At 39.4% G+C, this 26,550-nt stretch overlaps 1 protein-coding gene across 1 annotated transcript in view; it reads right to left on the bottom strand.

Annotated features, from left to right (window-relative positions):
- fam135b (family with sequence similarity 135 member B) overlaps positions 1-26,550 on the bottom strand; it is a 48,582-nt gene that overhangs the window by 9,169 nt on the left and 12,863 nt on the right. Inside the window, exons 4-14 of the mRNA XM_044336632.1 lie at positions 19,000-19,139; positions 14,196-14,266; positions 12,586-12,759; positions 10,986-11,112; positions 7,068-7,227; positions 6,630-6,679; positions 5,484-5,639; positions 4,381-4,454; positions 4,132-4,286; positions 2,049-4,053; positions 165-331 (exon numbers count right to left, since the gene is read on the bottom strand). Coding sequence (XP_044192567.1) covers positions 165-331; positions 2,049-4,053; positions 4,132-4,286; positions 4,381-4,454; positions 5,484-5,639; positions 6,630-6,679; positions 7,068-7,227; positions 10,986-11,112; positions 12,586-12,759; positions 14,196-14,266; positions 19,000-19,139 — 3,279 coding nt within the window. The remainder of the gene's footprint in view (positions 1-164; positions 332-2,048; positions 4,054-4,131; positions 4,287-4,380; positions 4,455-5,483; positions 5,640-6,629; positions 6,680-7,067; positions 7,228-10,985; positions 11,113-12,585; positions 12,760-14,195; positions 14,267-18,999; positions 19,140-26,550) is intronic.

The following is a 26,550-nucleotide window of genomic DNA, read 5'->3' as shown; positions in this document are numbered from 1 at the left end:
TTGTAGGACATACTCTCAGAGACTACATTACAATTACAACGCTAAATGGACACCAAAAAAAAGGTTGCGCAGTATGCTACAGATTTGTCACCTTAATAGCTATTATGTTCTTTCAGCGGAATAGGATTGTACAAACCAAGACATTCAGCTGTACGCAGACTCACCATCAAGCCCGTGGACGCACACCACAAGGTGTATGCCATCATCAAACTCCTCATCGTCCTCCTCGGGGGGGAAGTAGGGCAGATCTGATGCCAGGAGAGGAAGGTCGCTGTACAAGCTGGCCTGAAAGCTCAACTCTTTGAACAGCTCCTCTTTGGCTTTGAAGAAACTGGAGAAAATGGGAATGACATTCAGAAAAGAACAAGAGGGATTATATTTTGTATGATAGCAATAAATTGAAAAATAAGTTCCAGCAATGTGCATAGACAAGCAAATAATGTACAACCTTAGTTACACATACACAAGTAAAATGCTGATCTAAGATTTCATTTTACAAAAAAACTGCCACTACCAGTGCATCTCTTAAAGTTGCATCAATTTTCTCCCTTTGGTCCAAACTGTAATGGAAAACCTGCCTTACATTTACATATTTGATTAATTTCAGTTCACACTGCCCACTTCCAAGGAACCAAGGCTTATAAACAAAAGTCTCACAGACTCACAAGTAAGTCCTCTAAGTTTTATTACCCTGTCATCCAGCCAGGTTACAGATTTTAGCCGTGGAGGAGTCAAAACAAATCCGATTCCAGTACTGTACTTTAAGCTAATCTTAATGGATTTGTCTTCACCCTTTGATGTGATTTAATACACTCAGGAGGCATTTCACCTCATCTTGACTTTCCTTGCTTCAAATGCCCTCACTTATGTTTGTTATGCTAGGCTTTCCAAGCATGAGTAACTGCCAGCTACTGCACCAGATGTCAACAGCCGTCTCCACATACCCATAAAACCTTGTGTTTTGGCCTTATTTCCTATAGTTGGTGTGGATTATAATCTCACTCCAGCAAAGTTTTCCTTGGAAGAGGGCCTGCATTTTCAGAAACATTATTTCACCCAAGTTAGAAAGACATCAGTCTTCTCACCTGCCTGAACATAAATAACTAACACATTTAAACATATATGAATGCATAAAGTCCAATTGAAAGACCATTTTCACTGGACTTTTTTCAGTCAAAGATCTCGAAGAGATGATATATTTTTTAAATTGCTAAAAGGAAAAAAAAAACCTTGTAGATATGCTCCCTTAGCCTCCTCTGAATATCAAGTAGATATCTTTCAACATAGTCTTTTTAGTACCCAAGTCTCTCTTTTTGTTACTATAGTTCCACCGCAGCTCAACAGGGAAACACTGTCCAAGGAAACACAAAGAGGGAATTTGATGCTAAAAAGACTGTAAATGTGGCAGATACCCACTTGATATGACTAACTCAAGACTGCTGAAGCCTCATATAAGTTTCAGATAAACTTTTTGCACACACTGGACACACTGTGGATTTTGGCCCCTATCACTTACATTGAAAGTGCATTTGAAGGCGGTCTTATAATAGCCAGTATGAACAGGAAGAATGATTACAGCGAGGAAAACCTTTTTCAGTGTTCAGAATTGAAAAAATTGTGCAACTATCCTTTAAGACAACAGCAGACTGTTTTCTTAACTGTGGTATGAAAAAGCTAGAAGGCTGATGTGTGTCGCTCTCGCTTCTTTTGTGTTGTGTGACCAGCTGCTGTCTGTTAATCAGTGTCACCAACAACAGAACGGTGATGCTATTTCTTAATGCAATAATGTTTAAATTTAAACGATTTGATTGGCTATATGCAAATATCTATCTTTGCAGACAGAGAACCAATGGCATTGCAGGTACCATGTCTGGTACATGCAAAAACAAAAGGGAGAAATTTAAAGAGAGTACACCAAGTGTCATTTAGAAAGCAGATCTGTATGGTGTAGCAGGAAAAACATGCTATGTGATTTCAGTTTGAGTTTAAAGCACATTTACAGCAAATTTTGATTATTGACACTAAGTTTAGCAAAAACATAAGCTCACTTCAGCATTCGTTCATTGGCTTCGTCATCCATGCTCAGGGGATTGAGTGAAGATGAGGAGATGATACCAAAAGAGCCCAGGGGCTGATGGGTAATAGGTGAGGTAGCCTGGCGAGCGGACATTCCACTGATGGACGGAGAGTCTCTCAGAGCAGAAGAAAACGGCAGACAGGTCGGGGCACAGGATACTGACATGTTCACCACCTCTACCATCTTCTTATTCATAAAGGCCAGGCCCGAGTTGGGGATCTTAGAGGGCTTTGTCTGGCTGTCTAACGGCTCTTTCTCACTGGTTGATATCCCATTGAGGTCAACAGATGATGCAACATCATTGGCTGTCAGCCCTATGAGGTCACTCGGCCTCTGTGTGGTGGTGGTACTGTTGGGGCGGTCATTGGAGTGTCCTGAAGCATCGGGCTCTAGAGGACTTTGGGAAGGATCCAAACCCTCCTGGTCCTCAACGCCAAGCTGTTCAGTCTGATGGAATCTTTCATCTCCACTATTAACACTCTCCAGATCTGCTGCACATTTATGCACACATGGTTTGTTTCCACAGCTGCAGGACGCTGCTTCCGATTCAACAAGATGCACATCCTCCACTGAGGCGCTTACCCCACTGATGTGTGTTTGATGGTTGATATTCTCCCTCTGGCTGCTAATAACAGTGCCTTCCTTCACATGAGGGCCCTCTACAGACTCTTGTAAAAGCAACACTTCAGACACTCCACCTAACACTGACTTCATTCCGTATGTCTCTGACAGATACTGTGGAGAGTTTGACTTTTCAGAGCTGATATTTTCCTTATGACTATTGCCAAGATTTGTCATTGAACTCATGTCTAATAGGGATGATTCAGATTGCTCTGAATCTAAGTTGCTCTTCAAAGAAGAGCAGTTGACTCTACATGAATTCTGGTGTTGCATTAAGCTCTTAGTATCCAATTCCTGGTTGAGCAGCACATGGTCCTCCTCAGTGTCCTCTGGGCTACTTATCTGTGGTGCAGAGACTGACTTGGTCAGTTTGCTGAGCTGCCTCTGCTGCTGGTCCTCCTCGTAGGGCAGCGAGCTGATAGAGGTTAGTGAGGCCTGTATGCCTCCACTTGGAAGGCTACCATTGCTCTCCATCTGCAGGCCTTCCAGAGAGCTGCGGTGGACTGGGTGCCGACGCACTATTTGCTGTGGGATCTCCCTTTCACTGGAGAAGTCTAGAGGAGGTCTGCCTCGCAGTGCGGCCTCCGCAGGCCATGCCACCGAGCTGGGCTCACTCTCGATACCTGAGTCAGAAATAACTGAGGACGAGCGCTTCATGATCTTGGAGCCAACCAGGCCTCCTCGGTGAGTAATCTCTTTTCTGAGATCACCAGGAAAGGAAGGTATAACTGGATGGGCATAGGCAGGGGGTAGGCTGATGACAGGGACATCCTCACTCTCATCATCCATGGAGTGATTTAATGGCATGGCGATATCAGACTCTTCTTCGTTGTTCTCATTTTCTCTGGCATTGCTGTCGTTTGTGGCATCACAAAGTTGGATGGTATCTTCTGTTACGCGATGAGCAGGAGATTCATTACTACTGTTATTAGAGTCAGTGAGGGGGTTGTGGTTTGAGGAGAGAGCTAGGACTGCTTCTTCTCTATAAGGGTCAACATCAGAAGGTTTAACTGCAATATACCTCAGACCTGAACTACAGCTCTTCTCAACTGGGGCTTGTTTTTCCTTTGGTTCCTCCAAACCTTCTGCGTCTACTAGAGAGGGTTCAGTGCTTTCCTCAGTTGGAATGAGGTTCTGGGTACCACTGATGTTGGGTCTGGTCTTACTCTGCTCTGCTATGAGTGATACATATGTGGGCAAGTCCATGCAGTCATCACTGTCCAAGGGATCCTGGGGTATTGCTGGTGATCTGGCTCCCCGGCTGCTTTCAAGAATCCTGTTGGCAGGAGTGATGGCAGGATCTGGGCTGGTTTGCTCATCAGCGGTTGCAAGGATTGGCACATGTGATATCCACTCTGGAAAGACAAGGACATTACAGTCTGAAACATAATAAATGATATTTTAAATATTTTTAGGATCCACATTTTCTATACCTGTTTGAGGAGACTCCACATATCTGTCCTCAAAGATGATTGGCAGACTGTTCCAGTCTCCATCAATGTCCAGGCACTCAACAGGTAAAGGAGGCATCTTGGTCAGGTAGTCTGAGCTCCGGACTTCTGCAGCTATCTGGCTGTGTCTGTTGATTCTAATATAAAATATAATAATTACAATATCATGAATAATGCATGTCTTTTCATTCATTGAATTAATTCTTCTTTTTCTGATAGTTTGATACTTACAGTTCCTCTTGAAAAGTCAGAGATATCTCTTTGGGGTGCTCAGTGAAGAAGTATGCTTCTGAAAACCTCCTGACCTGGTGTTTCCAGAAACAAAACAATTTTCACCTTGGTTGAGCCTCAATATGATCTTTAATGACAGTACAACACAAGATGATGAAAGCAGTCAGTCTCAAACAATCCAAATGTGCACAAAGAAGAGAGATTTGAATCTCTTCTTCGAATGTGACACAAGCTTGACCCAAAGCTTTGTGCTTCTCCAGTTCCAATTAGAAATGCATCATCCTCGAAACCCAGCCACCATGACAGGCAAATCACCAGAAACACGATTTCTGGTGTATTTTCACCCCACAATAATTACAGAATAAGTGTTAATTGAAATCCGAACTCCGCTGGTGGGTGGAGGCATGACAGTATCCCCCCGAGGTAATCTAATACGAAAGCAAACATGTTCATTATTTTCAGACAACTGAGAAAAAACTGTCACATAAGAGAGCCTGGAGAGCTACTCCACTGTGAAGCACATAGAGAATGGTTTCATATTCATATTAAACAGCCCAGTGATTAGATAGAAATTGCATTGGAAATTATATTAGCCTGCTCAGCTGGGTTTAAGCTGCTGAGGTCCTGAATGGCGTCTTATCATTTCACTACTTCTCTGTGTAGTTTGGTCAATTTAAGTCATAATTCTTACTTACAATTCATATGATACCTTTCTCCTAGAACAGCATGATGGGGTGAGCTCCTCTCTTATCACAACTTGTTAAAATGTATTTGTACATTTTCTGTTCTGCCCAGAGAGATCATTTCAGTGTGGCACGAGAGAACCCTTACCTTTTGGGGCAATTTGGCACATCATGCCTTAAGGACAGAGCTAAAAGAATTTCATGTCAGTGGTTATGAAACTATTTGGATTGTTCTGTAGTATTTCTGTATTTCGGCGTGGGTGCTGAAGATGAAAATATCTAAATTTAAAAATATCTCCACAATTGGTCGTCATTGCACTCTGATATGGACACTATCGGCACTGTAGTTCAGAGAACAAACAGTAAATGATAACATTTGAGCATTGTATAAGCACGCCTCTGATGGAGTGTGACTCTCACCCTGAGCGTGTGGTGCTCCTGGGCCAGATAGGAGAGGATGTGGGGGTTGAGCACAGCCGCCTCCAGGAAGCGGCTCCACAGAGCAGCCAGCTGGGTGCAGAGTTGGCTCACGTCCCTGCTGATCTGCTCTGCTACCTTCTCATGGCCTTCCTGCAGCTGATGGACAGAGATGGGTCAGAGAAAAACATATCTCTATGTTATCAACTGAATACATTAACTATCAAAGACTTCCCAAAATACACCATTTACATTATTCTTTTTTTAGGATCCTTGGTTTTATTGCTGACATATTTACAGTCGACAGTGTTGAGTCTGGAATCTGACTTGCATGACTGACAGTTGTAGGAAACTCATGTTAAACTTAAATCAATCAACCCATGTTGTTCTCTGTAACGCATGGGCCACCACATCAGTTCACACATACATTTCACAATATTTTTAGAGACTTGCTTTAATACCTGAAAGCCATCTTTATCAACTGTTGCTATTTTCAGAATTGAATGCATCGATGTTCCACTTCATGACTTTAACAAAAATGTTTTAAGACATTTTAAGAAAGCAAATATTACAATCATATTCATCCCCTTGAACATTAGCCGTGTCTAAGCCAAAATCAAATGTCTCATAGTAAAAGGTAAAAACTAAATACAAGCTATTTGCAGTCAGTATTATCTATATGAAGTATGTTTTGTACCATTCATTAATATAGGTTGCTGTGAGATGGATAGCAAATGATTAAACATCCTGTTTATTCTGAGTAAACTAAGAAATAATCAGTACAACAGAAAACACTAACAGATGTGCTGTAAGTTATTGTAGTCTTTCTATTATGTAAAAGGTGACAAAAGTGACAGGGCTTCTTTCAATTAATTCAAATTGTTGTGTTGGTTCTCAAGCCACAGAAATTCCTCTGAACATAGAATTCACTGTTTAGAGCCGCACACCAACTTGGCAATTTTGCATTATTTAACATACAATATGTACAGTATAGTGTGTAAGTTGGATGTTTTAGTTAAGTTTAGAATGAATAAACAATTTCATCACTAAAATGGCAAATCAAAAAGAATCAAAAAGAATGTGGCTATTCTTTAACTAACATTAAAAGCTGTAATGAGTGGATAAATGTACACTTTGGACGACACATACCTGTAACTCTATTGTGATCTGATTAAGAGTTTCTTCTACAGGCAGCACTTCTGTGGAAGGGAAAATTATTTGCAGAGCTTAGTGCAAAGGCTTACACTGTGTACCAAGCGAGAAGACAGGATTACTGCACATTTCTGGAAGTCAAAAATGTATGGTGTTGAAAATCTTTTTATTACTAATTAGGACCAAACCTGAATAAAAACAAAAATCATTCAAATGAGTCTCTTTGGGGCAAAACACTTAAAGTATAAAAGGGTGAATGAGAAAAACAACATAATGAAATAATTTGCTGAGGGCATAACGTCTAATTGTGCACTATTAACCATATTCTGTATTAATCTACATGGACATGCACTGTACAAAGAGGATTGTAAGATTATACATAATTTTCCACTAATGCGATTTTGAGTTTCAGCACAGAGCTTTGCATATGCTCACCTGAGTCCAGTGGAGTCTGCTGGAGCTGTGGGATTTCCTTCATCAGAGCAGTATAGTAGGTGTGCAGGCCTCTGTGTGCAACCAACAGGAGGCGACAGAGCCTTCGATGCCACGTATGAGCTCTCTGCAGGCAGTTTTCACTGGGCACATAAAAGCTTCCCTGCGGAGAAAAAGCCACAGAGGAAATGTCAGCTACTATGTAGGTCAGTAGTCACCTCTCACAAAATGGCCTGCCTTAATAATGGACATGTACACATACTTGAACTTTATAGCCTCCACAGCAACAGTTGTATAGGCTTGTCATTGCCCTTGTGTTAAAAGCGGCTTGTTTCTGCATTGGCAAGGTAATGATAATTACTTGGGAGATCAAATAAGACGTTAGCAACAAATGGCTCCTAAACACAGCTTGCTGTGCGCTGTAAAAGCAGATCAATAAGTGTACTTGGCGCAGGAGGATGTAAAGCATCCCTGTTATGACCTTTAAAAGTTCACAAGGATAGGAACTTGACTCAAAGTCCAAAGCATCACCATTTGTGATGCTTTGAATTTGGGACTTGACGAGTAAGGGGTATAACAAAGTGATGCTTAAGAAAATGATTAAGAAACTGAAAATCTGTTGAGATAAAATCATACACTGACACATTTTCAGATAATAACTGAGGTGCAAAGCTAAAGGCTGAAAGCAGTTTGACTGTGATGCATATGATGCAGAAGAAAATAAAGTAGCTAAAGTACAGTATCCTCTGCTTTTGAGTCTATTACCTAAATACTGTATATGATCTGCAGTACAGGCCATATTTCCAGTAGATGGCTCTCTAACAATACAGTAAAATATTGACTGTATTACACGACCGCAATCTACACTATGTGTTGAGTGTAACACAAGTGTCTGTCTAAACAGCTACAAATCACCACAGACGTGGTGTGTGTCTCATTTATCTTCTTGAGGAGTTAATGGCCTTCTGCTTAAACAACTAACATTGTAGACACCAGCCGTCATATGTGGAGCCAGGGAGCCTTGAATGTTACCAGCGGCTGCCCTCTTCCGCTGGTCCCTGACCTGAAACAGCTACCAGCAGAGTTCTTCCCATGGCTGGGATGTTTTGGCAGCGCCAGTGGGGCTCAGAGCTTTGACAGGCATGTAATGCCTGAGTATCTGGGGATGTACTATAATTTGCCCTGAGCAAGTTCAGTCTCCGGCCCTATCATCATACCTGTGAGCGCTCTGTAATTGCAGCAGTGCAGTATACCCAAACCAGGAAGGAACATCTGTATGTTTACTTTCATAATTCTCTTTACCTTTATAGAGGCCTGCCAGGATCTGCGACTGAAGTGCAAAGAAAAATAGCTATTTTTCTGTATGAACTAGTCATTATCCTAAAACCATAGTTTCTCTCTGATGACAATGCTTGGGATGTGCCCCAGTTCTAACTCACCTGACATGAGAAATTCTGCTTTTGTTTACTGCTGTAGATGCAACTTTTACAGTTCATCATCACAGTGTGTGGTAGTGGTGTCCAAGAGTCTAATCACTGCTGCTGTCAAAGATGTTTTGTATAGGTGGACAAGATGCTGAAAGGATAGTATTTTTGACATGAGTTTTGACTTGTTATCTGCACAACCATGTATTACGTCAAAAAGACCAAAGACGTTCAGGTATCTCACTTCCAACAGCATCATTTTCCACTGAGGGAACTTTTTCCTTCCTTTTTGAGATGTAACTGCACTTCAGCTGATATCAGTGGAAATCTACAACATGTGATTTTTGTTTTTCAAGAAAAAAACAGCATAACACTTTGAGGAAACGCTGTGGTGTTAAGGGGAAAGTGCTGAAAACGTAGTGTAGCCGCAGGTAAAAAGCTCTAAATAAATAAAGGTGAGGGAGGAGGAGGCGTTCTGTGTAGATTTCACCTGCAGCTATGTAGTACGTGGCAGTTGTGAGCAGAACTCATTACTGTGATCAAACGATTCCCCCCTGCTTGGCTAAACACAGAGCTTATTAAAGTGCCCAGCTAGGGGTGGGAGTAAAAACCAGGAGGAGAGAGGGGGGGCAACTGGGGCGCTCATTAAGATTTACAGTGTAGACTGACGTCCACAGGGACCTGAGAGATCTATGTTATAAAAAGATGAAAAAAATAGAACCAACACCTTCACAGCTATACAAAGTTGGGAACAACTGGCAAACACAAGATAAAACTAAAGATAAGAGATGGCTTTGATAAAAGATAATGGTTACATCATGAGTCAGTTACTTTGTTAGGGGTGGGAAATGTCGACCTGCTACTAATGTCATTCAAAAGGCAGGAAGAGCTGCATACTATAATAATACTAAGCAGGTTTTGAATATAGTGACACTGGGAGGTGATGAAATTAAATATACTCTACAGGAGAAACTGCCTACAGCTAAAAAAAAATAAAACAAATTGTAGACAGTAGTGAAACAACTCCAGCAAGACCTCTACAGTAACGGTAACAGTCCTCTGAGGCTGTACTTATTGTAGGCACAGCAGTGCTTTAAGCTAAATGTTATCATGCTAACATGCATGTCTGTATCAAATTTTATTGCAGTCCATCCAATAGTTGAGACATTTAAGTTTTGAACCAAAGTATAGTTAGAGGCCTGACTGCCAATGCCATTTCCAAAATGTGTATCTGTCTTTATAAAGACATTTATCTTTGTCTTTGGAACATTTTGGAAAATGCATTTATTTACTTTTGGCCACAAGCTGGATGATACTACCATCATGTCTGTACACTAAATGTGAAGCTAGGGCCAGGAGATTTTTAGCTTAGCTTAGCTTAGCATAAGTTTGAAAGCAAGGGAAAACAACTGATTATTTAATTGGTAAAAAAAAAAACAAAACAAACAAACTTGTAAAAACATTAATTTCTGGTTTTACAGGAAGTTATGCACTGGAAGTATTTCTTAAACAGGTGTATTTTCCAAAATGTTGAACTGTACCTTTAACTCTAGATCCACTTACTAGCTTTTTCCAGAGTTTTTCACTAGTAACAGTAACGGTATGACGTCTATGAAGATTACAACAATTTGTATAGACTTAGAACACAGCTGATCTCTGTAGTAAAGAATAGATTGGTTAAATGTTGGAGACTAAACCAGATCATGGAAATATATAATTTCACTCCCTGACACTAGATCACCATTTATAATTTGTAGAAAATTTGGTTTTAAACCAATCAATGCAAACAAGGCCAGATTATGTGTAGTAGTTACTGTACTTTTTAGCAGCCTCTTAAAATGAATGAAGTTTAGTAATAAGTAATAAAGTAATTGAGTTCTTGTAAAATAAGACATATATAATCAGGATTAATCATTATGATAACAATAATTGGATTATTAAATCTCTCACCGTGTATTTGTGCAGCTTAACTGTACTGTTAATGAGCACAGAGGCATGAGAGGGAGTCGACAAGCCTACACCATCATTTCCAGGGAGAGCTGGTATCATTTCCAGATGCTAAGCTTGGAGCCTGCATGCCTGGGCAGGTGGGTTAATCAGATATTATGAAAAGCCATAGTGCAGCCCCATAATAATCTCTGTGTTGGCCTCTAGTCTTTAAGCCTCCACAGAGCCCTGACAAATGACCGATTCTGAAGATGAGGCGCAGACAGGTCCAGGATCTATAATCCAGATCAGAACTGTCTGCTCAGCTCTTGGACTGAATCCTGTTTCTTGTGTGACATGCCAAAACAAATCACAGCTAAATCCATCGGCCTCTGTCCCTAAACTGAGATCACGTTTACGTCACCACTTGGCATTTAGCTGCTTGCTTACAAAGAAAAGGGAACAACCAGCTAAATGGGGACAATGCCTTGCTCATTTTGAGCAGTTTTCAGCTTTGTGAAACAAAATGGGGTTTGACTTTCTACTGCTGAACTGCTAAAGGTTAACATACCTCAGAGATGACAGGCTTGCAGTAGCCAGCTCCGAACACAAGGTTTTCTACAGACATGGCAGATGGGTCGCTCGCGCTCTCTGGCGAGCCCTTTCCCAGCCAGGAGCCCTTCCCTGTACGTGCAAAGCTGGAGAGAGAACAGGGAGGACACATACAGGGACAAATCATGAGTGTGTGTCCATGCGAAGGAGGACAGATAAGCTGAGAGATGGGAGCTGCTACTGTTCTAATCAATCAAGTGCTGCAGTAATCTATGTAATGCATGGCTAAACACTGAGTTTATGATATTGACATCTGAATTCATCAGATAAGTGTTTGGGAAACTATCCACTTAAGCAGCTAACCAATACACTCTTGTGTCTGCCAAAACAAGCACAAGGAGGATAAAGCTGTGCTAGCAGTTCATTCTATCAAGTTTGTCTCCATTGATATTATGGATACAATTGCAATTAGAGTTTTCACCTTAAATCTCACCGGTGTATACAGTTCTACAATGAACAAGAAGGACCTATTCCCAATCATAACTTAGAAACTGTAACTAGTCATAGCAGTAAAGCTTTGGATTTGTTCCCATGCTGAAGCAGTGTACATCAGGCTGTAGTACAGTAAGAGTTAACCTCAACATTTAAAGAGTTTGGAGGGTGGTGTCTTTTTTAGGCTTTCCAAAACCAAAAACACAAGAGCAAAAGTTAAAAACAGTGTTTGCTTGCTATTTCCTGAGCTGCAAATGTTTGCATGTCTGGCTAACTAGCTTACTGCCTAACCAAGCTTTCAAAACCAAAGAGTCTATCATTAACTAACTTATATTAGTAGCAGCTGCTGTTTTTTTTTTTTTTTTTTGGAATTTGGGGAAGATAACACTCAAGGAATGTTACAACAGTTTGCAAAAAAGCCTAGTAATAATATAAGCAGCGAAACAGGGTTATGTTAGAACAAAAAAAGAGTCTGATCTTACAATTTCCTTATCATACTTAAGATACTAGGAGTAACTAGATCTACACTGCAATACAAGAACAATGGGCTTCATGCAAGAACTACTCTTATGAACAGATATGTTTCTAAGAAGCACATATGAGTGATTTAAGAAAATGTCTGGCATTCATCTATTTCCTCATATTTAAGAGTTTTCTCTTAGGTATGAATGGAATTTACAAGTGGTCAAGACCTGCTGTATAAGTCCTGGACAGATTCTACTTTATTCACAAACACTTGTTTGACTTGAATTGTCTTAACCTGAATGGTGTTTAAATATGACACAAACATCAACTAAAATACTAAAACAAAATTCAAGCAAAATTAATATTCTGTTCACCATAATATTATCATCATGAGAGGGTTTTTCAATATTAGCATTTTCACCCAACTCATGGAGGTAAAGTTAGCTTAATTTTCTTGCTAGCAGGTAATATCTGCCAGTGATAATTGTCATTTCAGACAGCTAGAGTGGAAAGCTTGACTGGTGTAGCAACAGTAACTTGGGTGTCAGTGCTCAGTGAATGGTCAATTAGACAATCAGATGAAAGATGAAAAGGTCTTTGTGCTTTGTGTGATTTCAAAGTCCGTGACATGCAAATGTTTGCAAAGCCTTGCTTCGCTCTACCTGATTAGCGGCTGATGTAAGGCAACCAGTGAGGCATGTATGGAGACAGAGATGACGGACAGGTGGAAATAGTCGAACATGACAGGGACATGGTGGTGGAGGCCTCTCCGCGGGTGAAAGTGGAGGCTGAGGGTCCGGCTGCTGATCAATGGGACGGTGACTATCTCTGCCAACCTGAGGAATGGAAGAGGAGAGATATATTTTAAACTAATACATAAATACAAATACTCTAAAATTGCAGCTGAATTCTTGTTTTTACTATTTTCCTCATATTTCATGCTAATTTCACTGAACAGTTAAACAGACTCAGCTGCAATGTACAGAATAAAATAGAGCTACAAATTAAAAATGAGAAAATTAAAAAAAAACAAAAAAAAAAAACAATAGGTAAACATAAATAAAACCACTAGATCAAAAAAAATCATTAAATCAGTAAGACTGGGTTTGTATTCAAAACTACAGGTAGTATAGATTAATTAAGGGAGTACGAATGAAGCGAATTTATTACACATACTAAAAAGGAATGTTTATATCTATTGTATCTGTGTTTGAGAATGTGGACTGCTGCTCATTAATAACCATTATTTAGTCATTATTAAGGACATGTGTATTGTCCTTGCAGTGAAAGAGTCTGCATCTTGACTGGAATAATAATACAGACTTAGTAGATCTCTCAGGGGGCGCTGCTCATGTGGGGACCAGCAGCAGGTGTGGGGTGAGTCAGCTACAGCTCTCTGACCTCTACTATAGGCAGGTCCTAAGGAAGGTCCAGGTCATATTGGACTGTCCTGATCACCCCCTGCAGAGAGAGTTTGACCTCCTACCTTCAGGCCTTAGATAAAAGTTCCTGCTCAGAGGACAAAAAGTCTACAAAGACTCTTTTGTTTGCAATTAGAATTGTGAATTTGCACATGTGATCTCTGCACCTAAGCACTTCATGTTTTCGGCATTTAGCTGCTTTTTTTGCACTGTCTTCATTTTAAAGTGATCAATTGTACTGTTTGTCCTTGCGATCTGATTTGATCTATTGCATTATTTTTTTATGATGATTGTGTGTTTCTATATACCTGGCTGCATCAAATTTCCCCTAGTGGGATAATAAAGTTTGACTTGACTTGACCAGATATTCTACACTAACTCTTAGTAAAAACAAGGATGACAATGATATAGAGGAGCTTCAAAATTCACTCCTGTGTAGGGTTGACAAGTACTATCATCACACAGGTATGACAAAAATGGCATGTCAATAGGTTTAAAGGTTTTAATACAGAAACACACTAACTTCACTTCAATAATGCACAGCTGTTGGTTGATACCAGAGTGGTGCTCCTACAAAAATGGTGTGTTTTGCTGCATGTGCTAATGCAGACTACACTTTTATCCTTCTATTTGTCCCAAGCAAACAGACAAATAAATCACAGTAATCACATATTGCTAGCACAAAAGTTGTGATCAGGTGCTTAAAGTGATGGCTATGAGCCAAAAGACATAATAGCCCTTATTCATGCCTCGTTTGCATTCTCACTCTTCCATAAAAGCTGCACAAGGGAAAACTCTTTCTTCCTCTCAAACACATACACACACACTTACACACACGTTTCAAAACCTACTGTTGCTCATTGTCTGTGAAATGAAGATCCAGCTTCAACTGGAAGTCCACCTCACTCAAGGCTTCCTCCACCTGCAAAACATTGGTGCAGTGTTGTGAATGCATGGACACTATTTGAACAAGATGACATGGAGAGGTTAGACAAAATAATGGAAAGGGACTTTGTCCAAGGAATCTAAAGGTTTAATGGTGGGACAAGTCTCAAAATTCCTGAAAACATACAGGTGGGAGTCAAACCAACATAAGTGTGCAGGGCCACCACAGGTCACCAGCACAACTTCAAATGTCTTTGGCATAGATTCTACAAGTCTCTAGAACTCTTCTGAAGATATTCCTTTATCTAGTGTTTTTTTCTACTTTTTAATTTTCATGCAAAATATGTTTGTTGACATGAGCAACACAATAATTGTACAGAGACAAGATATTTCAATGACACCCTGTATGTAATGGGTTGCATCTTATAAGCCAGCCCTATCACCAAACAAGAACATATTGGATGATTCTGCAAAAAACCCAAATTACCTTCAGTAACAACAAGTTTTTATGTTTTGTTTTGTTTTTTTACATCCAATGCCAACATTTTTAAAATTCACGTAAAATATGTGCTTAATGTTAGGGAAAGATCATGGTTACAGTTAAGAAAAAGGTGAACGTTAACTGCAGGTATGCGGGACGCAATCTCTGGTCCCCCGTATTAAACTCTGCTGCTTTACACACTCACTTACTTTCCATCTCGCTACATAAAATGCAGTCTACTTCCTGCAGTGGCAATGAATGTTTGCACTGGATGTAAATCATGATATGGACATAATTCATTGGGATACTGAGATGCAGAGTCACATAAAATATGTATTTAAATTTTTCTGATTGCTCATATTATAGTCTTAAGCTAAAGATGAGACACTCCAAACAATTTATTAAATTGTACTTAAGTCATCCTTGTTTGGAGGGCTTTTCATAGCATCTTATTTTAAAGAGATATTCCTCTGTGCCAAAAGAGCAGTCAACTTCTATTACAGTGTTTTTCATTATCTCTTTAGCAATCTCTTGCCAAAATAATTAAATTAAAAGACAACCCCAAGGAATATCAACATCAATTTTTACCATATTGCCACCAGCATTGACTTTACCAATTAGAGCCTCTTTGTATAAATTTCAGCCCTGGAGTCATAAAATGTTGGATTATGTTCTTCCAACAGAAGTCTTGCCAGGACCTTGAATTGGTGGTCTTTGGCTTTCCCATAAGTCCAATCTTTCTCAGTAATCCCCAGGCCAGATTCTCTCTCTCCTTTCCTTTCAATATGGACTGTTGCGTAATTTGGGGGAGTTTTGTAGTCATTTGGTGTTTTGATGATGGTGGTGAGAGGTTCCATCAAACATGCAACATCAAACCATTCAGTGAGCCCTCAAGCTGTGTATTAAAGCATCTGCATTTTTTGTTGTATTTATTCATGTTTTCCTTTAATTTGTCCCTGATCTGTATGTAAAAACATAAAAAATCAGAATCAGCAAAGAGTAAACAACCAACGGGGACATTTATAGTACATTATATACAGTGGGGAGTAGATAAATACTGCTATTTGGCACACAACCCAAATGTGACCAACCTTGTTTGCAACGCTGAATTAGACACATCAAAGTTCTGTTTATGTTCTCTGTGTGTTCTATACTAACTGAAGGTCTGTATTTCTTTTTATCTAATGTAGGTTGAACAGAATTCAATTACACTCATGTTCAAAGTGCCATAGTTCATGATTTATGGAAATATACAGAACCTATTTACATTTGAACAACAAAGTGGAAAAACAAAAGGCATGAGAAAACTACAAAGGTGGAGCTGCGAGTGGATGTAATGTAGTCTTTTGAAGATTGAGGTGCAGTGATGCTAATTATAATAAAAGGTTAGGCACAGTTCTTCCTCTCTTTCTCCTCATATTTTTCTAAAACACACGCACATACACACACACACACACACACACACACACACACACACGCAGACAGACATTCAGTAAACACACAAATCTTTGCAGTTCTGTCCAATATTGATGCTTTGATTGATTAAGCATACATACGGGTGTACACAGGGGAAATGAGGAGCTATTTTTGTCCATGCTATCTGTAGCTGTGAGCAGCAGATAACCTCCGGAAGGTTAATGAGCGGGGAGCCTTCGGGAGAGCTTACAGCTGAAATCTGATATGCCTTTAAGCTCCTCTATCTCCACACCTCCACATGAATGCCTTCATTTAATGAAATCTTCTAAAATTAGGAGCGCAGAGTCATGTGAGACAGAATATTCTGACTGAAGCCTCTACAGTAATTCAGGCTTCTGCTGTAGACCTATGTATATGTCATAGAGCAGCTGAGCGATGGTGCAGGGTGATGTCAATATGTGAGCTACGGCTATCATATGGATGATTAGCTTTGAGTGGGGCCATCTTAACTCCCCCAGCCTCGGGCCTGTCTCATCCTTGTCACCGCTGATCAATTTGAGCTCCAATGGCTCCCAACAACAAAGAGAGGCAGAGTGGATTTTCAGGGTCGTGCCCACGATGAAACCATAAAGGACAGTACATCAATAACTGTCTGGCAGGTTTACATGCCTGATCATTTGAACTAAACATGGGCAGTGTGGGGCACAGGCAATTTACATTTGTCTGTCAATTAAAGCACGTTAATTCCAAGAGGCAAACTGTTGAACTCCATGATTGTTTCTATGTCTATAATGGCTCACACTAAATACTTTTATATGACATCCTGGGGCATTTGGGGGCCCAAACTCTACCCACTCATTTCATTACTTTTTCAAAACCATCAATATCACTAGTTTTTTATATATTAAAAAAAAAGACGAAAAATCTCCCCGAAGAACAACAACAAAAACAAAAAAATAGGGGCCCTCAGGAAAGGACAAAGCACTGTGCCACAGGCCAATTCTGTTGGTGGGTTCAATCATTGTTATTGACTTTACACTTACTCTGTCAATTGCTGAGATTTCTTGCCTTTAAGAGTTTCTTTAAGGCCTGTACCCTTCACTGTTGTAAAAATCTACACAAGGAAAGTAACTACTGGCTACAAATGCCAGTACAGATCACAGCTGATCATTAATTTGCTTATGCCTCTATTTGCTACAGTTTCAGCACTTTGCAGAAGGAGGGGCTATGCTGTGTTTGTGAAGCACAACAATCAATAGTTCCCAGGATCTGCAGTGAAGAGGTCTGTGGCACAGGGTTTAACACTGTGTCTATACAGACGGTGTAGTTCAAGCAGCACATCAGTAGTACAGCAGCAGCAGCTTCAGTCCTCCATCAATGTCTGCACAGGATGCGTTCAGGCCCAGTCCTACTGTGTAGGTCACCTGCATTTTGGCAGAGCTAAAACCCTAATACACAATCCTTGTAGCTATGTGTGTAAAAGGGAATAAACTACACTTGAATAACAAAAATGCACTTTGGATTGTGGTCACACAGCCTGTGTAGACAACTGTAATGAGTAAAATACAAGCATATATGTTCCACTGGACTCAGACGGACCACCGAAAATGACTGACCCACCTTCTGTCTAGACAAACCTTAAGAAGGTGCAGCAACTAAGGTTTCAACATAAAGTAAGTCTTTCTGTGTTAGAAGAGGCAGTGATAGTACTGCCTGTGTCCAGCTAATGGCTGTCTCTCATAGGCTGGACAGGTTCTCCATGTTGCTTGCATCTAACTAAAGCCATGTTGCCACAGAAACATACAACATAAAATCATCATAGTTCCCAATTTAGGGGTCAGACTTTAACTTCATCTATCAGCTTGCAAGATAAATCTGAGGAGGTGTAAAATGATTAATGGAGACAAAAAATATTTCTGCCTCAAAAATGTATGTTTTTGTTTGTTTGTTTTTGTTATTTAAATCTGCTTTTTTTCACATAATCCTATAAGATTATACTTTTTCAGACTTCCATAACAATTAAAAGGAATCAGTGTGAGGGAACATCACTCTTTAGCTCAACTGCTCACAACTCACAGACATATGCAACATGATCAACCCTTCAGATACACTTCACAAGTAGCTTCATTTTAAGGTGTCCAAAGCCAAAAAAGCCTAAGCCTGGACACATGCAAGTAACTCAAATGAGCATCAGATACACAAATGTATTGCAAACTTTGAGAATCTTCTGTAACACTCCTCCTTATTACCCAAAAATGCTACAAAATGTGTTGCTAGCTGCTTTTGAGACATGGAGTAACCAGGGATGTATGAGTCTGTAAAGCTGCTAAATGTATAGCAAAAGATTTAGCAAGCTGGAAACACCTTGAGGAAGTCTGCTGGACAAAAACCTCCCACCCACTGACATTTCAAGACTGAGAAAATGCCAGCGTAATATTACTATTCCATTATTCAGTATGATGATATTACTTCTTCACTACATACTGTAGTTCTGTTAGATATCTGCTCTAATTACTGTAGCTAGCTTAAATCTCTGTTATAAAAAGGGTGTATTTATTGTTTGTGTAATAGTAGGAATGGCGACTCTAGCAGAAACATGTGTAGGAGGAAGATGATAAACTGTATGAATTAATGGCCATTTAATATTTCAAATGTGTAAAGAGACACTCACAAGCTGCAGCTATGGAACAAACTATCATACAGCTGTAAATCTGTTATGCATTTTACAGTTAGACCACTGATAAAACGCAAGCAACCAAATGGCATTCGCAATTCTCTCCTTTTGTCTTTTGCTCTCACAAAATGCGTTTTTCTGTGAGTGTGTGTGTGTGTGTGTGTGTGCATGTGTAGAAAATGTCACCAGCATGACTCACCCTTTCTCCATCCAATAGTAGGTGGACTTTGAAGATCATACAATCATTCACCGCAATCTCCTCATTTCTGTAAAGGATCTGAAATATCCGGCTGAACACGGTGCCGTCGTAAACCCCCGCGGAGCTGAAGCTGCATTCTCCTGATGTGGGACACAACAACATGCACAATAACTATCAGCTATAACAGTGATTCACTGAAATGCAACTGCAGGTTTAACTACAGAAATAACATATGACACACATGTTTAAACAATAAAACAGTACTAAATATAAATATTTAATTGATAAAACAAGGCAGTTGTCTAAGAAATGCACACAATTATGAAAACTGAAAATAAAGCCAGGGTTTGATTTGGCAAATGCATCACCTGATATTTGCAGTGTGTACTGAGATTTGTGAATATGTACCCAGATTTGAAAATGCATAATGACACTCATGAATGTCTGATTTGACATTTTCAAATGTTTACCAGGATTTGTAAGGGATCTGAGCATATATACTTGGATTTGAAAATGTGTACTAAGTGCATATGTTTCTAGATTTGAAATGTGTATTAGTCTTAGAAGCTCATGTTTGATCCAAGTCAAATATGGCCTCCATCACTTACGATGAAAGCGCATTTGAAGGGGATCTTTTAATAGCCAGTATGAACAGGAGGAATGATTACAGTGAGGAAATCCTCTTTCAGTGTTCATATGGGCACCTGAGACAGACTTAAAAATCTGTGAACCTCTCCTTTAACATACAGAATTCCATATACAATCAACTACATCCCTTTGACAGACATAGTGGCTTTAATGTGTTGCTCCTTGTAGTGGAACTACAAGGAACCACACATTAAAAGCTAAAGATGGAAACCATTAACAGACAATGAGGTTAAGATACTGTAGCATTCTGGATGTGCGCATGTGGGAAAGCTTCTAAGCATGAACACAGGCAGCAGACAGATGGGCATAAGTCTCATTTTATGTGTGTTCCTGAGGTGTTACTGGTGTTACTGTATTTGGCATTGTGTTCTACAATATTCCCACTATTCCCACCTTTCATTTGTTGTTATAAAAAAAAGTGTTTATGAGAGAATGCACCTCGATTGCAAGTGATGTGGCGTGCATGGTTCGTTTCCTTTGACTGCTAAAAATATACTGTGCAAGGTCCTCCTTGTTAACATTATCTTAACTGAGAACCCTGGAATGCCGTAATACTAAATGAAATTCAGATGAACCAAACTGTTTTATTTGATGCTTCCACAAAGTACTTGTCCAAAGGGAAGAAAAAATGTATACAGCATGATGACAAAGCAAAAATATTTTTACTTTACATGATGGTCAAATAAGAAGAAAATATATGAAACAAGAAAACACTTGAAGTACACAAAATGATCACTGGGCACAGAACTACTTTAATATAATTCATAATTTGCTTTCAATCAGATTTTTAATTGCTGCAGTTTATGACAGTTTCAGCATTAAAATATGCCTGTTTTATTTAGATCAAGCAGAGTGATTGCAATTAACTGTTATTAACAGGTCCTCCAGATCTTTTAAATGGAGACACAGATGCTCAGTGATGCAGTGATACTGGCAAAATACAGGCAACATAATTTCACGCTGAAAGTAATCATTTCCTTGCTTTCCAAATAAAAATGGTACAATAGTAGACATTCTATCAATTATGCTTACGTAGCTGATGATAGAGTTGGAACTTCTGTAATGTAGGAAATGGCTTATCTATGATTACAACTGTATAGCACTAGGGGGTTGTTGATAGGCTACACATTGTCAGGAGTGATTTTAAATGGACACACATTCTCAAGCAAAAGAAATAAATTGATAAATCTGATTTTGTGTGTAGAAATAAAAGCATTTATGGTTTATGCACATAACTGTGCATTTGCATCGTTGATAAATCAGACCCCTGGTGTTCAAATTTTCAACCTTTCCTATGTCCCAGCAATTTTGCGATACAATGGCTGTGTACTCTCTGCCACTAGCACATTTCCCCTTGCAGGGCTGCAGTCATAGAGGCAGAGTTGCTGTCCAGCTGCGAGCCGTGAGAGGTCTTTGAAATCCCCTGCTGAGGTTGTGCTCTTTTCTGTCTCATTCTTACTCTCCTTCTCTCTGCAGGCCTCCTCCTGATAATGCTGTCACTACTTGCCGCATCAAGCAGCCCCAGCAAGGATGGCGGATGTGTGGGAGCACGACTGTTGTTGGATGTGTGACAGAAACAGCGTAACCCCTTTGGGGATGCACTGTATGTGGAAGGAGTTGTAGCTCTATGTTAGCACTGACACCTCACAGTCAGAATGTCACTTTCAGTTTTTTGTTTTTTACATGTTTCCTTGTGTTCATTTTGGCTTTCTCCCACTGTCTAAAGACATACAAATTAGGTGGATTAGAGACTCTTTATCGTGTGCAGGAGTTAAACATTAATTATTCTCTATGTGTGTTTGACCTGAACGACTTGTGCTCTCACCCAGATGCTTCCATGCCCTCTGTCCTTTGGGTGGCCCTTCAGTGTGGTCAAAGTCACAAAATTAATGAACGGTAACTGCTATAGTTGACCTTGCTACTTTCACACACTCCTCTGAATGCCAGTTTGTTTTACAGGATTGATTAAATGTTACATTTTGTACCGAGGGAGCGGAAGAGATTATAGACCCTGATAAGAGATCTGAATGAGATCTCTGCTTTGATGTTGATGGAAAAGATGGTGGCATACATGGGGAAAGAACATAGCACCTGCACATTGTAATGTAACATAATGTTATAGTTTGGTTGAGACAGACAGGTAATTGTTATTTTTGAAGCTGTATTTTATGCTGATGGCGCATTGTGTTACAGTGGATGCATGTTGTAAGGTATACCAAATTTTTTGTCAGAATTGTTTCCAAAATTACAGTATGTTTTCCATGTTTGGGTAATGTATATAGAGGCCCTTTCCTGCCAGGAAAAAATGGATGAAATGTCAGGAAAATGTCAGGGATGATAAAAATAAATACACACAAGTTGATTTGTGATAAGTCAGAATTATAGAAATTCTTTTTTAAAAATTTGCTAATAACAATAACTGTACATTAGTTTGTCATGATTTTGACTCACTAAATTACAGTAAACATGATGTATTATGTCATAATGTTAATTTACAAAATAGATTTTTGACTTATTCTTTCTTTTTTAACTTTCTAACTCTTGCTTTTTGTCATGATTTTGACTTACTAAATTAAATATCTGGATATACTGTACATTATAATTTTGTCTTAGTAAGTCCCAATTTTTACTTAATATCTGATTATTTAATTTGTTATTGATTAAAAAGTCATAATTTCAACTTAGATAAGTATCTCATAATTTTTCATCTATTTCTATTCTATTCTTGTCAATAAAGACATTCCAGCTTTTTTGTTTTTCATTTCTTGGCAGAAATCGTCCTCCATAATGTCAAACAAAGTAACAAAAGCAACAAAAACGTTGACCCCTCACTTTTCTTGCTAGATATAAACATGACTGAAATACATTCTCTTGCTTGCGTTCATGTTCGCAGTGACACATCAAACCAACTCAGTTATTGCATTATGGTATACTGCAGTCCTCACAGGTGTTGGGGCGTTATCACATCCTGCACATTAAAACCTGCTGAAATGCCCCTAAGCTTTAGCCACAGTGATTCAGTGCTGGAAATAATCTTCTTACAGCCTCTGGTACTATACATCTGCTGTGTGTGAAAGTGTGTGCACATGTGTGTGTGTGTGTGCGTGCGTGTGTATGTGTGTGTGCTAGTCACTCCCTATCAGTAAAACCCACCAAACTCTCAATGCAGAATTGCTCTTCATGATACTAATATGAAGGAGTATCTTAGTCCATGCAGTAGGAGACACCGTAAGCAGCAATCCAATTCTCCCGCTTAACATTCTGACTTGAAAATCACCATGTTATTGCGCGTGAATCACAGTCATTAAATGCTTCAGTTGAGTGTTTGGCACAATCCTTCACACACAATTCATTTGTATGAAGGGCACAGACAATTGAAATGTCAAGCATACACTTTCACAGAGAACACAGTAAGGGATTATTTCCTGTGTCTGTGTATGATGAATGTATTTCCTTTGGCTGGCCAGTGCCCTGCCGCTGTCATATTTATGCTCAGGATTCAGCCTGTGAGGTTTAATGCATGACCTTGTGGAAGGAGCCGCAAAGGGGAGGGGAAGGACAGCAGCCTTCCAATTACAATATGGATATGATCCTCACAGTTATGCACCCTGCTGCAATGTTCCTTATTTACCACATATGCTATTGCCCCGTGAAATATAGGACTGCAGTCAGTGGATTAGATAAAGGCAGCAGAGCTTTGGATGAGCTACGGAATATGTGACGTGGTTTATGGAGTTGAATGTAGGAATGTAATATCCGCATTTTAGGAGTATAGAAATTTACACTGAACGTAGGAATGTAGTGGTAAATCTAATCAAGTACCCATCTACCAATATGGACATATGTAAATCTTAAAGGAATAGTTTCCCTACATTTAGGGAAATTCAGTCATTTGCTTTCTGAGATGAGAAGATCATTATCAATCTAATTGCTTTTGGTGTTTACCCCAGATCAGCATAAAGACTGGAAGATGGTGGAAACAGATAACCTGGCTCTGTCCAAAGTGTGAAAAATATGCCAACCAACACCTCTACAGCAGTTTGAAATGAAAAGAATGACAATGTTTAAGGTAAGGTTGCGTGTTGAAGCTACTTATTGACACGCAAGTGTTTATCTATCCACCCAGTACCTATGTACAGCCTCTCCAGTTATAGCATAGGTTGCCAGCTATGGTCAATGAGCACAGGTTTTGCTTTTGGTGTCAGCACCAGCACAATGGCACCAAACCTGGCAACCTCACAAATAGTGTCCAAATTTGTGATCTCAACTTAGAATACGATAATTGAATCGATTGTGCCCAAAGGCTGAACGTGAAATAAACAGAATAAATAGCTTGCACACTGCAGGGCTCCAATTTCCACTTATTTATTGCACCAAGGTGACGTTTTGAGCACCACTGCTATTCATCAGACACTAAGGCTGAACGTAGAATGCAGAAAACTGCCCAGTCTGTCAACAGTGGCATGGATATTTTTAAACTTTGGACAGAGCCAGGTTAGCTGTTTCCCCCTGCCTCTTCCCTTGCTAATGCTATGCTAACCACATCCTGAATCCAGTTTTGTACGTAACACATAGACATGTGATTGGCATTCTGTCTTCTTATCTCACCCCTAGAAAAAAAGCAAATAAGCATATTTAACAAAACTATTCCATTAATTATCTATGTAGTAATTTGCTGAAAAATACAAATAGAAAAATACAAAAAGAAATACATGTGAATGTACAAATTATATCTTTTTATATTGGGTGTTTTAGTCAGTTTAGTACAACAACATCACATGCTGCAAAATTTGAAAAAATACTACTGAACTGTGTGAACTAAAGCAGATTTGTCTGTATTCTCACATTATTAGACTGAAACGATGTGTGTACAGCAAAAAAAACTTTCTGTTTTCCTTCAGCCTCCTCCAGCTGGTCAGTACTCTGCCTCCTTATCCTCACCTGACAGCATATAAAACTGAACCTCCAGGATTTAAGACCCTAAAAATAGACTACTGAGAGCAAGACTGCCGAACTGCTATTTTCATCATTTCCATTGCAATCTATTAATATTTTGGCTACTTAAGTAGGATTTCTCTTTCTCTTTACCCATAATGAGGTAAGGAAAACATCTTCCCTGCTGGTATTCCTGTCACTGTGTTTCAGGAGAAAACCCTCGAAATGACATGAATCACTGTCACATCTCGCCTTCACAATCAGCCGTGTCCTTGCCACCACACATACATGCACACGTGTTGGTTCTGCTATGGCTGTCACGTTTAAACTGCCGCTCCCTTGTGGCTTTTACCTTAATCGTAGGGTGCCATATGCCAAACACCACAGTTTTTTTTTATTTATTTTTAAAATTGCTGCCTTTATTGGACAGCAGGCAGCGAAGATGCAGTCAGGAAACAAGGGGAGAGAGAGATGGGTATGACATGCAGCAAAGGTCTCCGGCTGGAATAGAACCAGGGACGTTGCAGTTATGCACAGTAACCATTAGGCTACCGGGGCACTCCAACACAAAGTTTCTAATCTTAATATGACCTGCTGCTGAGCCTGAAATCACAATGAGCACCTAAATCCAAAATTTCTTCAAAGGAACAGTAGACTGCATTGTGGAGAAGTGGTCCTCACAAGTACAGCTAAATCAGACCACACACACACACACACACACACACACGGTGCACCAGTCATGACAAGCTAAAAATAGCCGTTATTACTGCAAATCAGTATTTCCAGTGAAACGGCTTCCTGCATTGCCAGAGATCCAGATTTTAACGCTCGGGTAGGTTCAGACACACTGTGTCACAACCTTTGAATACATAAGAAGACAAGACACGTGAAGAGTCTTTTATGATAGAAACCATCTGCATGTGATTACATTTCAAAATTAAAGGATGTAAACTGCACAGAGCATGAAGTACAGCGTTTGTGTTTTTATGTTTTTATTATAACTGGTTGCATATTGTCATTTACCTAGCTGGTAAATTTTTTGGTCATCATCTATTTTTAATTAGCAACAAACCTTTAATGAAAAGCCAAGAATTTTACATGAAGAAACTATTAAAACTTGTGTGTTTTGGCCACAAATTAATACAGTATTCTTTGAAGTAAGTAAGGCATTTAAAGATAAGCTGCTCTATTGTGTTCTATGCTGAACTGCAGAGACACGTTGTCATATTCAGTTTTTAATCCCTCATGTAAAACAAGTGAAAAATGTTCCTCCAAGAGCAAAAAAAAAAAATACTGTTTCACAAAGTGCAAACATCAACTAATAATTGGATGTAAGAATACTGAAACTGAATTTGATTTACATTTTAAACAAGTGAAATCACATGAAAGCCATTTTCTGCAGTGTGACTCAGTCAGTCTTCAAACCAAGGATGGCCAAATGTCCTAAATCACTGAGACAAGGTAGAGCCATAAAATTTGCAGACACCACTCTCATTCTCTGATACATAGTTCCAATAACTAGAACGATGGCAGGAACACACCAGTAGATTCACTTATTTTGTACAGTAAGTTTTTGAGTACATATTTTTTAACATGAATGTTTCTTTTTAATTCTCTTTCAGGCATGGTTAAAATGAAAGATTATTGTGCATTCTGAGGTAAATTGACTACACTTTATTGAGCAGATGTCATAATGTATGGTTGCTTTACTTTGGTATTTGTGGATTTCTCTATTTTAAGAAAAATCTCGGTCATGTCTCTAATTGAAACTCTTTTGAATCCACAGATGTCAGAAATACAACCAAGACGTGAAGGAATCTGTAAGAAGACTACAACCCACAGAACACTGTAGAAAATGTTCATATTCCACATTCACACGACACTGTAAAACGATGCTCATTTGTTCCAGCAAAGGCAGAAAATAAGGCTACTCTGGACTACCATGCACTTTAACACAAGACACTGTGA

This window comes from Thunnus albacares, chromosome 19 (genome assembly GCF_914725855.1).
Source record: "Thunnus albacares chromosome 19, fThuAlb1.1, whole genome shotgun sequence".
Classification (NCBI taxonomy): Eukaryota; Metazoa; Chordata; class Actinopteri; order Scombriformes; family Scombridae; genus Thunnus; species Thunnus albacares.
This window is presented reverse-complemented; position numbering and strand designations above follow the sequence as displayed.